This window comes from Oryctolagus cuniculus, chromosome 11 (assembly GCF_051225735.1).
Source record: "Oryctolagus cuniculus isolate XC-2025 breed Fujian yellow rabbit chromosome 11, ASM5122573v1, whole genome shotgun sequence".
NCBI classification, from domain to species: Eukaryota; Metazoa; Chordata; class Mammalia; order Lagomorpha; family Leporidae; genus Oryctolagus; species Oryctolagus cuniculus.
The window spans coordinates 97,314,592-97,326,908 of record NC_142877.1 but is presented as its reverse complement, the minus strand read 5'-3'; the positions used below and the strand labels follow the sequence as shown (position 1 = coordinate 97,326,908).

At 48.1% G+C, this 12,317-nt stretch overlaps 1 protein-coding gene across 2 annotated transcripts in view; it reads right to left on the bottom strand.

Moving 5' to 3' along the window:
- PLXNC1 (plexin C1) overlaps positions 1-12,317 on the bottom strand; it is a 158,728-nt gene that overhangs the window by 5,650 nt on the left and 140,761 nt on the right. For both annotated transcript variants that reach the window (XM_008256886.5, XM_089308756.1), the window contains exons 24-28: positions 7,751-7,805; positions 5,339-5,370; positions 5,135-5,242; positions 3,301-3,464; positions 915-1,062 (exon numbers count right to left, since the gene is read on the bottom strand). In XM_008256886.5, coding sequence (XP_008255108.5) covers positions 915-1,062; positions 3,301-3,464; positions 5,135-5,242; positions 5,339-5,370; positions 7,751-7,805 — 507 coding nt within the window. The remainder of the gene's footprint in view (positions 1-914; positions 1,063-3,300; positions 3,465-5,134; positions 5,243-5,338; positions 5,371-7,750; positions 7,806-12,317) is intronic.

The following is a 12,317-nucleotide window of genomic DNA, read 5'->3' as shown; positions in this document are numbered from 1 at the left end:
GGTTTAGGAGTAGGCCTCTGTGAAAAGAAACATCAATCACTGTTCTTTCCAGGTACTCTTAAAATCCTACCAAAGAGCCACTTCTCAGTGTTCAAAGATGTCCTGAAATCCATTAGGTGCAGATATTGTTCAGTGTAATATATTTTGGAGTGCTCAAGACCAAAACCTCTTTCAAAGTTTACTCTCTATTTTTCTTTCACTGCTTTCTTGGGGCTTTTCATCAGTTAAGATAACCAGAGGAATGAACGTCGGGCATGATTTTCTTCCCCACCAGCAATCTCTTCTGTTATATTCAAGTTGGCTTCATTTGGGCAAATTTCAATAGCTTGTGTCCATAGGATTTTTTTTTCTTTTTTTTGACAGGCAGAGTGGACAGTGAGAGAGAGAAGGACAGAGAGAAAGGTCTTCCTTTGCCGTTGGTTCACCCTCCAATGGCCGCCGCGGCCGGCGCACTGCGCTGATCCGATGGCAGGAGCCAGGTACTTATCCTGGTCTCCCATGGGGTGTAGGGCCCAAGGACCTGGGCCATCCTGCACTGCACTCCCTGGCCACAGCAGAGAGCTGGCCTGGAAGAGGGGCAACTGGGACAGAATCCGGCGCCCTGACCGGGACTAGAACCCGGTGTGCCGGCGCCGCAAGGCGGAGGATTAGCCTAGTGAGCCGCGGTGCCAGCCAGGATATTTTTTCTAGGAAGCAAACTGTATGCTTTGTGCTACAGTCACTCACAGAGTTATGCAACTGGATGGGGCTGATTATTATTTTTTAAATTGGAGATTCAGAAATAAATGAGATTCTACAGGAAAGCAGTTCTACAGTGACCACCCTTGCCTGTTTCCTTGGGGCTAGCGCAGCGGTTTCTTATTTGAATGACACAGGGCTTCCCATTCACAAGAAACAGTAAAGCTGGCCCTTACCTTCCCCAGCTGCTGCTCTGTGAGAGAAAATGCGTCCATGAATGCCTGGGCAATCACTGACAAGCAGCCATCTATGTGTGGCGTCTTCTTAATGTCAAAGACAAACTGAGGGTTCTTCAGGATGTTTACCCAGAAGCGCAGAGGAAGGCTGTTCAAAGACAGAACAATCTCTTTTCACGTGAAGCCAACGGTCTGTTTGTCACAGTGTGGAAAGGGGTGTTTTTGTCCTTGGGATTGAAGTACACAAGTCTGCTTAGCCAAACAGAACCACACAACAGATGGTGACGCTACTCAGAACAGGGAAGGGTTGACACAGAGCTGCCGAAAGGCCGGCCAGACAAGTTTGAAAGTGGCCGTGGACAAGAGGAGCATTTTCTCGACTGGGCGAGATGATGGTTACCAAGGAGGGCATCCAGATCTCCAGGATCTTCGCAAACCTGTGCCACCCTGGCCTAAACCACCACCGTGTCTCACCTGGGTCATCCATCCTCGGCTCCTCAGACTCAGGTCCCTTCCCTTCCTCGCTCAAACCTTCTGTGGCTCTCGTTCTCCCTCCAGATTAACACTTTACACACCTAGCCCTGAGCTTCCCCCCTGTGCTCATCCCAGCTCCCCTGGACTTTCCACTGTGGTTCTTCATGAATATAAAGCAAGGTTGTGCCTCAGGACTCTCTTCTTAAGGTTTATTTATTTGGAAGTCAGAGTTGGATCTTGCAGCCATGTGGGGAGTGAACCAGTGGATGGAACAGCCAGGGCTGCACCAGGCCAAAGCTCGGAGCTTCATCTGGGTTTCCTGCCTGGGTACAGGGGCCATCCTCTGCTGCTTTCCCAGGCACATTAGCAGGGAGCTGGATAGGAAGTGGAACAGATGAGACTCGAACTAGTGCCTACATGGGATGTTGGCGGCACATGTGGTGGTTTAATCTGTTAATGCCGCAACACTGGCCCCAGGATTTCTGCCTCTTATTGTCCATCTCCCTGACACTCACCTGCCCAGGCAGTCTTGTGGTTGATTCCCTCTCTTGAGACTGGCTCAGATACAATCTTTGCCCTGTGAGGCTGTCTCCAACTGCCCCGTTTGGACACTGCTATCTTCCTTTCCCACTATCTCAACTATATTATCACCACCTTCGGATATACTACAACTGATACATTCAGCCTATTGGAATGCCGTCTGTGAAGACATGGATTTGTGTGTTGGGATCTTTATCTCCAGCACCTAACAGGGACTGGCACATAGTAGGTACTCAGATATTTGAGTATGAATTTAGGAATTCTTCCAAGTCCTTCTGTGATTCCCTTTAAGCTTTTGCTGACTCCACCGTCAGCTGCCATACTTCACAGGGACAGTGGAGTCAGCAAAAGCTGACCTATGGTAGCAGGGTCTGGAGAGAAGAGGCTGGAACTCAGGAAGGCAGCAAGCCACAGTGGAGAGTGGAGATAGACCTGGAGTAAATGGGAGAGATCAGACCTAGAGCTCTAGAACTTCAGCTTTTCATACTCCATTAAGCTGGGTGGCAGACACCACTGCTGGGAAGGGAGAAGTGCTATGTCGTAACCCTGAGTGTTACTCAGCTGTGGGCAGTGAGCTATGCTGCTTTACTGAGGAGACTTCTACATTCACCTATGATGTGTTGCCACTGCATAAGGTTAAATGTTCAAGTATGTGGCATAGTAGGCTAAGCCTCTGCCTGCAGCGCTGCCATCCCATATGGTGCCATCCCGTGTCTTTGGCTGCTCCTCTTCTGATTCAGCTATCTGCCTGTGGCCTGAGAAAGCAGTAGAAGGTGGCCCACGTTCTTGGGCCCCAGTACCCACCTGGGAGACCTGGAGGACGCTCCTGGCTTTGGATTGGCCATTTGGGAAGTGAACCAGATGGAAAACCTTTCTGTCTGTAACTTTACCTCTCAAATAAATAAATAAAAATCTACTGAAGCAAAACCAACCACAAACTCTAGAGGTATCTCTGTACTCCCTTGGTAAAAATGAAAGCAGCCTATCTTACACAGAATCATCGTATACACAGTTTGCAACTGCTAAGTGATTATTTAGGGACAAATCTCCTCTAATGGAAATATGGCATAATAAAACCACAAAATAGTAACTTCTCATCCTTTGCTGGTCCGCTTGATCCAACCTTCTAAACATAGTCTTCTTTCATGCATGCAAAGGAGTATAGTTAATTTTATCCCAAAGAATAGAATTCTTGGCACGGGAATGCTTTCACTAATAGTGGCAGAGCCAGAAACTACTTGGGCATGATAGCTCACCACGTCCAGAGAGTATGACCCAGGGATGAGTGAGCCCTCCCATGACTATGCCCTCCTTCTTGTTCAAAGTCTGTCCCAGATTCTTGAGAACAGTGACTAATCACCTACATTCCTACCTGTTTGTTTTCCAAATATGTACAACATCAGGATCTGTGATTTTTTTGTTTTCAGCCTGGGCATCCAAAAAGTCAAAGAAGTATTTTATAGCAAATGGGGCTCTGCTGTTAGGTAAACTCCAAATGCTTCGGAATAGTTTTTCAAGCACAGAGTGAATTGCCACCTGAAAGAGAACATCAGATTTGGTAGATTAAAAATAGATGGCATTGGTTTTGAAAGCATAATAGAAAACCAATCCAAGCACAAAATAGAGAAAACAGTGTGAAGACGTACTATCCACTAAACGGCCTGCCATCTTATTGCGAATGTAAGGGAAGTCTTCAGTCTGTTAAGTTGTTCTCCACAAGGACAATCACAGGATAGGAGGAGTATTGAATTATGAAAGCAAATCTATGTTGCATATTTGATATCTATTAAAAGTAAAGAAAACCTTTTAAGAAACAGCAGAAGAGAAAAATCTAAAACCGTGAAATGAGGTCAAACTTCACATAAGGGGCAAATGAAAATCAATGCCCAAGTTTAAATTTGGTTCCTAAGATTTTGCTGATAAAATATAGTCAAATGGGGTGGCTGCTAGCAATTTCTAGCAGTTGAAAAGTCTGTTGTAGAGTCTGGTTTTGTGGTGGTAGCAGTTAGGTTGCCACCTATGACGTGAGCAATCCATATGGGTGCTGGTTCGAATCCCAGATGCTCTAGTTCTAATCCAGCTCCCTGTTGATGTGCCTGGGAAAGCAGTGGAAGATGGCCCAAGTCCTTGGACCCCTGTACCCGTCTGGGAGACCTAGATGGAGTTCCTGGCCCAGTCCTGACTTTCATGGTCATTTGGGAAGTGGATGTAAGTAAGATCGATTGATCTCCCTCCCTCCCTGCCTCCCCCAACACATCTCAACTCTGCCTTTCAAATAAATCTGAAAAAAAAAAAAATGAAAGCAATGTCAGTTGTAGGTCTATATACATAAGTCAAAAAGCCATGGATATCTGGCTTTGTTAATTATGGTTAGCCAGGAAACACTCAAGTGATACCTCGCTGTTCCCAGAATTTTTCCTTTTGCCTATTTTCCATCTTAAGGTTTTATTGTGTACTTTCCAAAGCACTTGAGTATTTTACAAAAACCAAACCGGCTGGACTCTTGTGGGGTAGCTGAGAAAACAAAGAGACCAGGGCTGTCCTCACTCCACTGAAAAAAACAGATTCCCTGCCACAATCTGAAGCAGCCCATCAGGTGGTGAGGGCCAGGGCAGGTGGCCACACTTGTAGGACTGGTCATTTCAGAACAGTGAAATCAGGTCTCCGGGGACTTCTCTGTTAATCCCACTGAAAGCCAGATGAAGTACAGTTTGCTTCTGGTTTGTGTTCCAGCGGCTTTCGCATCTGACACTTTTGGATGTGAAAAGAATTCGTAATTTCAAAATGGGAAGGAAAAAATGATATTTCCTAGGTTTACAGACACTGACACCTCCTCCCTTAATCCAGTTGGGAGGGAGTCTTAGTGTTTATCTATATAATAACAAGTCAACAAAAAGGTCTAATTATGTTGTCAACCTAAAAAATAACAATAGGGAAATGGGGGGGTGGGTAAAGAAACTGGGAATAATATTAAAATCCCTGGCTGAAGATGCTATAAACTGGAAATGTGCAACATAACTTTATCTTGCAGCTTATAAGAAAAAAAAGGGGGGGTGGTAGGAGGTGTTTACAACTTAAACTTTCATTTTGCTTTGCTAGAAGGCACGAGGGATTTGTAACATTTTCACACTTCAGTGGAAATTAAGTCAAACACATCATACACCCCCAAGGTGGCCATAAAAGCGCTCCCAGAACAGTAAGTGTACCTTGGTCGACAGCAGCTTTGTCAGATACATTTCTTTTACTTTGAACTTGTGTTTCCCTCTATGTCTCTTTCCTTGAACATCTTGGAAGGCTTCCGAATCTGGTAAAATCTAAAGAGAAGCCAAAGCAGAAGCGTTACCCATGGAGACCATTCAAGCTCGGGAAGGCATGCAATTCAGAGTGAGCACAAGAAAGCCTGAACTCACCAAATGGCAGTGGTCATCTGAATATTCCACATCTGAACACAGGAGAAAAAGGGACAGAAAACAGTCCATTAAAAAAATAGCCACGGGCTAACTGGCCTTTTTGTAAAAAGCCCCATTTGTGCTCCAAAACCCAAGAGGTTTACTCTAGGATGAAGATGGGGTGGGCTAGAGCAGCGTCCCTGTTCCTAGAAGTGTTAAAGTAGCAAGGCGACGGCACAGGAGAGACTCAGGCGTTACTCGACGAATACCAGGGACCTCCCGAAAGTGCACGAAAAATGCATGAACAAACTGCGATGTGTGGATTTCAAATTTTCCCGCCCCCAAGTCGTATAATTCCGTTTCCCATGATGTTTTTGAAATTCCCATGGTACACCTGATCTCCTCTGTAAGTTTGTTTCAGAGAAGAATGTTGGATTTGAAGAGGCAGAGTTAGCCAGGCAAATGGAGGAACACCCCCAGGTGGGAAGGAACCTGACCGATGAGCTGGAGCTCACAGCGAGCCCAGAATGGCACAGGGTATGGAAATGCTTGCAAGAAATGTGGCTGTAAAGGGAATGGGGAAAAAAAGGGATATTAAGGCACTTGGGCATTTTGTTTTAGAAGACGAGAGACTAGGGTATCTTGAAATGCTAACGAATGCAGCAGATAGGGATGGCAAGAAAGTACTGGCGAGGGAAGTGTGTTCAGAAAGTTGGGAAGGCTGGTGAGACCCAGAGCACAGGTGAGACATGGGCCCTGCAGGAGGACGTCAGGCAGATGGGAATAGCTCGGGAGGTTTGCTGCTCGATGTTGAGGCAGTCCTGAATCTTGGTTGGTTGGTTGGTTGTTTTGGGGTTTTGGTTGTTGGTTGGTGTTTTTGGGTGAAGTCATCTCTGTAGTCAGGAGAGCTCCTTGGGTTGGAGCATTGAGGACAGGAGGCAGACACTGTGCAGAACACAGAACTGAACAGCCTAGGGAAACCCAGCGGGAATGAGTACAGTGACCCCAACTTTACTGTTGTGCACCTTTCTCCTGTGACCTTAGCTTCAGACGAGGCTAACAGAGGAGCTGATGACAGGGCAGGGGGTTGCAGAATTAGCAGGATGGTAGTCAGAATGATGGCTTTCATTTGGATTAGACAAGGAGGAAGCGGAGGCATGGGTTCATTGGAATTCCCATGAAGGGATCCAAACCTAAGGCTCCTCTAATTTCAATCCCTGAGGAACAGGCTCGACAAGAAGCCCATATTGTGAAGCTGAGAAAGCACATGCTGTTTTACTTTTTACAACACAAGGATACTACCCCCATGCCACTGTGACAGCCATCCTCTGCGTGAGGACTTCTGTAGCCAGATGCAGTGACGGAAGGTGGAGCAGATCCTTCCACATTCTCCTGTCTATGATCAGCAGCCCTGCCTTCTCGGCACTGGGGCCTCCCCGGCTGCTAGTGCTATGCCCTGGAATCAGGAAAGCCTACCCCTGGCTGTGTGTGAGAAGGGGCCTGGGGGTTAGAAACCCTAACCTTTCTGAGGGCAAAGGGCTGATGATCTTGGCAGGGATCTATTCTCTCTGGTGACAAACCGGAATAGGACCCAACGCTTCTCTCTAGCCAGTGTCAGTGGTTTCCTGACCACTGTCAGGGAAGTAGAAGACGACTTGAGAGGCTAGCCTACAAACTCCCATCAAAGCTCCCTCTCTGGTTGGCGCTGTGGTGTGGTAGGTGAAGCCACAGCCCGTAACTACAGCACCCAACGTGGGCGGGGTTCCAAGACCCAGCTGCTCCATACCCAATCTAGCTCACTGCTCATGTGCCTGGGAGGGCAGTGGAAGATGGCCTAAGTCCTTGGGTCCCTGCACCTACATCGGAGATCTGGAAGAAGCTCTGGGCTCCTGGCTTAGGCATGGCACGGTCCCAGCTGTTGCAGCCTTTTGGGAAGTAAACCAGCAGATGGAAGATGGCTCACTTGCTTGTTCTCTCCCTCCTTCCCTCCCTTTCCACTTTCTGGGAAGTTTGTGAATGCTATCCCAAGGAGACTTGGACACTGTAAGTGGATCATCTTGTTTGGTCAGCTGTGATTATCTGCACACTTCCCTGTTTGCCAGGGACATCTCCATTAGCCATCTCCACTCCTACTGCCTGGCTGGAGAAAAGCAGGGTGGGGGCCGAGACCCTTCCTGAGTTCAGAGCCCTTAAGAGGCAGCGTGCTCCCTGGAGCGGGGCAGTCCGGGCCACCCACCTTCTACACTTTGTCTCCTTTTCTCTTCCTTGCACATTCTTAGCACTAGAAACAGATCGAAATGGCTCTTCTCAGCTTTCAGTGAATGAGATAGCAACAATTCAATCTCACCTTTTTGTGACAATACAGCTGAGGCAAAAAGCAATCCTTTATAAAGCTGGGTGAGAACAAAAGGTTAACAATATCATATTGGTTACCTGAAGTAAAATTCGCTATCTTCTTAAAGACTTTTATAGTGGATCCATTCGATATCTGAAAGCAAAGACAAAAAGTGGATGAGTTTTCAAAATGTAACATGTTCCTCAACCTCACCCAGGTATTAGAGGCTAGATGGATTTTGGGTTCCCTCACTCATTAAATCACTACCTAGCAAGTCTTCCGATGTTCTGGGCGTTGTGCTAGAGGCTCGGGCTGTGTGTGGTGACAAGCAAGACTCTGTCTCTGCCTTCAGTGGGCTCCCAGTCCCGTGCAGGAGGCAGACAGCCAGCAAGTAGGTGGTCAGGAGACGGGGGCCGGGGGCTGGGATCCTGTGGGTATGTTGGGGGTGTGGGTAACCCTGGAGGACTCGGCTGTGTGAGGACATTCCCTAGTCTCTGAGGGACAGCCGGCTGGACCACTTTCACTTCTGGAGCTTCCTGCTAGTTACAGACTGAATGTCGCGGTCCCCTCCAAACCCAGCTGCAGGAATCCTAATCCCAACGTGGTGCTGCTGGACAGTGGAGCCTCAGGGGTGGAGGCCTTGTGAACGGGCTTTGTGCCTCTGTGAGACAAGGCACCAGAGCTCGCCCGCTTTCTCTGCTGGCCACCACGTGAGGACACAGCAGGAAGATGGCCCTCACCAGCCACCAGATTTACCAGTACTTTGCCCTGACCTTGAACTTCCAGGCACCAGAGTATTGCTTAATCCTCCCAGGCCATGAGCTTTCTTCTAAGCTTTCTTCTAAGATGCTAGTTATTAAGAAATGAAGAAATACTGAAACAGGTTTTCAGAAACATCCATAAAGCTGCGGTTTACCCTAAGGTGACTTCACATCTCGTTCTATACCCAGGTGAAGTAAATACGAATGTGACCGTGAACTATCTAATTTTTTCGTACCAGAAACAGACTAAGTATTCATCTATATGAGAGTGAACAATGTGGGGTGTATTCACACAACAATATTGTGAAATAATGAAAATGAACAAACCATTGCTACATGCCACATGGGTGACCTGCATAATCATAAAGTTGAATCAAAGAAGCCTGACACAAAACAAAACACACTGTATGATCCCATCAACCTACAGCTTAAAAACATACCCACACATTCAAAGTAATGATATTAGACATCAAGAAAACACCAAGAGGGAATGGAAGATACTTTTAATTTTTTTTTTTTTTTTGAGAGGTAGAGTTACAGAGAGGGGGAGAGACAAGAAGGTCTTCTATCTGCTGGTTCATGTCCCAAGTGGCTCCAGCAGCCAGAACTGGCCTGATTTGAAGCCAGGAGCTTCCTCTGGGTCTCACAAGTGGGTGCAGGGCCATCTTGGGCCATCTTCTACTGCTTTCCCAGGCCATAGCAGAGAGCTGGATTGGAAGAGGAGCAGCCAGGACACGAACCGGCGCCCATATGGGATGCTGGCACCACAGGCAAAGGCTTAGCTCACTCCACTGCAGTACCTGCCCTGATACTTTTATATTTCTTAACCTGTGTGCCAGATACACAGCATACTAACTTGTAATGATTCATCCAGTTTTCCTCTGTAGGTAATTTTTTTAAAAAGCATTTAAAATTATAAAAATCAAGTGTAATTTCCCGTCAAAAAGCTTTTAGGGGCTGGGCTTGTGGCCTAGCTGGTTAAGTCACCACTTGTGACGTGAGCATTCCCTCTCAGACTGCCCAGTCCAGCTCCATGCTGCTGCTCCTGGAAAAGCAGCAGAAAGATGGCCCAATTTTGGGGGCCTGTGCCATCCACGTAGGGAGACACGGATGGAGCTCCTGGCTCCTGCCTTTGGTCTGGCCCAGTCCTGGCTGTTGTGGCCATTTAGGGAGTGAACCCGCAATGGTAGGCTGATGTCTAACTCCCTTCTCCCTCTGATGCCCTGCTAACTTTAAAAGGAAATGTAACGCATACAGGAGAGTGATGAATATTCAGTGTATAGCTTAAGGAATGCTCACCTCAGTATTGTAGCTTCTTGTGTGACCACCTGACCTCAAGATAGAAGGTTTCCAGGCCCCGAGAAGAGCGCCCTCTTCCAGCCAGCCACACTGCCTCACCCAGAGCTAATCACTTTTCTGCCCTCCATCACCACCAGTTTTGCCTGTTCTTGAACTTCCTATCAATGAAATCATTCCATATGGACTTTTTTTTTTAAAGATTATATTTGATGAGTAGAGTTACAGACAGTGAGAGGGAGAAACAGAAAGGTCTTCTATCCACTGGTTTACTCCCCAAATGGCCACAACAGCCAGAGCTGGGCGGATCTGAAGCCAGGCACTTCCGGGTCTCCCACCTGGGTGCAGGGGCCCAAGCGCTTGGGCCATCTTCCACTGCTTTGCCAGGCCACAGCAGAGAGCTGGAATGGAGGAGCAGCAGCCAGGACTGCAGGCGGAGGCTTTACCCACTGCGCCACAGCACCGGCCCCCAGCATGAGTCAATACAAGGTCTATAATATTTCTCCTCCTCGAGGCCACGGGGAGTCTGTCCTCTCTTACTACTGCATATTACTGTATACTGCCCCACTGGATGAATATACTACAAGAAAGTGCCATTTAATACAAGTACTGATACCCACGCTACAGCATGGACGCACCTCAACATCGTGCTACAGGAAAGAGGTCGCGGAAGATCACACAGCATGTGATCCCGTTTATAGGAGACGCCCAGCACAGGGAGATGTATACAGACATGACATAGATGACTCACTGCCTACAGCACAGGTGGGGGGCACGGGGAGTGACTGCGCATGACTACAGCGTGTCTTCTAGAGGTGTGCATGAAAATGTTCTTAGACGCGGTTGTGGTGGTGATCGGCCAACTCTGTAAAGACACCTAAACTGTACACTTCAAACAGGCGAGCTTGAAAGTCGATACAATTACATCCTGGAAGAGCAGTGAAGCAGCGGCATAGATTTTCCACGTACACGCTGACAAAGGCTGTGACCCCACCCACGTGCCGGGGCCATGCCTCACTTCAGTTGCACTCAAGAGTTCTCACCTGAGGGTTTTTAGACCGGAGCCAGGATCAAGTGGCCATCCTGTGCCCCTCTCCCGCAGCACAGTGGGCCCTAGGAGTAGCCTGATGCAGAAGGACCCTTCTGGCAGAGGCACGCCTGAGCTCGTGGGAGGAGTAAATTGTTCTGAAAGAGGGACTGGTTCACAGAATTATGGGACAGAGGGGCAGGTGGTGGGGCAGGCACTGTGCTGCGACAGGCTAAGTGGCTGCCTGTGACACTGCCATCCCACAGGAGTGCCAGTTCAAGTCCTGGCTGCTCTGCTTCGGATGCAGGTCCCTGCTAACACTCCAGGACAGGCAGGAGAAGATGGCTCAAGGGCATGGGTCCCTGCTGCTCACATGGGAGATCTGGACTGAGTTCCAGGCTCCTGGCTTCAGCCTGGCCCAGCCATGGTGGCCATTTAGGGAACGAACCAGCAGAAGAAAATGTATGCACCTCTCTTTCAATTTTTTTTTTTTTTTAGGAACATGCAGGATATGCAAGTCCCCACCTCAAATCTAGGACTGTAGCTGAATGATTAACCCCATTATTTCTGAACATTTTCAGCTAAGTAATTCTCACTCTTTAATAATTTTTTAAAAATTATTTTAAAGGTAGAGAGAGAGAGACAGAGAGATAGATCATCTATCAGCTGGTTCACTCCCCAAATGCATGCTACATTCAGGGCTGGGCCAGGCCAAAGCCAAGAGCCAGAAACTATCCGGGTCTCCCAGTGCGTGCAGGGGCCCGAGCACTTGGGCCATCTTCTGCTGCCTTCCCAGGTGCAGCAGCTGAGAGCTAGATCAGAGTGGAACAGCTGGGATTAGAACCGGTGCTCGGATATGGGACGCTGGTGCACCAGCCATGACTTAACCTGCTGCACTGCAATGCCAGCCCTCTTCCCTCCATGTTAATGAACCAAGGCTGTTCTCAATTCTAATACTAATGTGGACTGTGGCCTTCTCCAGTTTGGAAAAAAGTGGAGACCTAGAATTTCTCTTCTGGCTGGCTGCATGTTGGTTAACAGAATATGGGAGCCTGCCTAGCAAGCACCAAAGGATTAAAACCTAATCTCCTTCAGGTTACATCCGGGGAGGTGGGGGGCCAGCAAGAACCAGCTCTCCAGGCCAGCAGCCTCCAACCGTGGGTGCCCACCACATCTTGAGGGTGGGGAGGGGGCCTGGGACCATCAGGCCTCTGCAGGGAGTCTCCAGCAAGGATTCGCCCCTCCCACGGTGCCTTCTGACTCTGCTCCCATTACCAAATGTCCTCTCCTTTCCCCCTTGAGCCATTCATGGCTTTCCAGCAGATTTTTCAATTCGCCTCCATATCTGATACAATTAAAGGAAGCGCTCTGTGCAGTAGCCCCTTAGCAACACTCAGACCCCAAGTTTTATGAGGATATTTGAGCACAGTTACAAAATTCCTCCCCCCAAGGAGCTGGGTATGCTCTGTTTCTACGCCAATAAATATCTTTTTACAAAAGGAAGCTGGTGATTCATTCTGGGTAATTGTCAAAGAATGAATCCCAAATGGGGCCCGTTGCGTGTTGAGCCAATACCCCGCG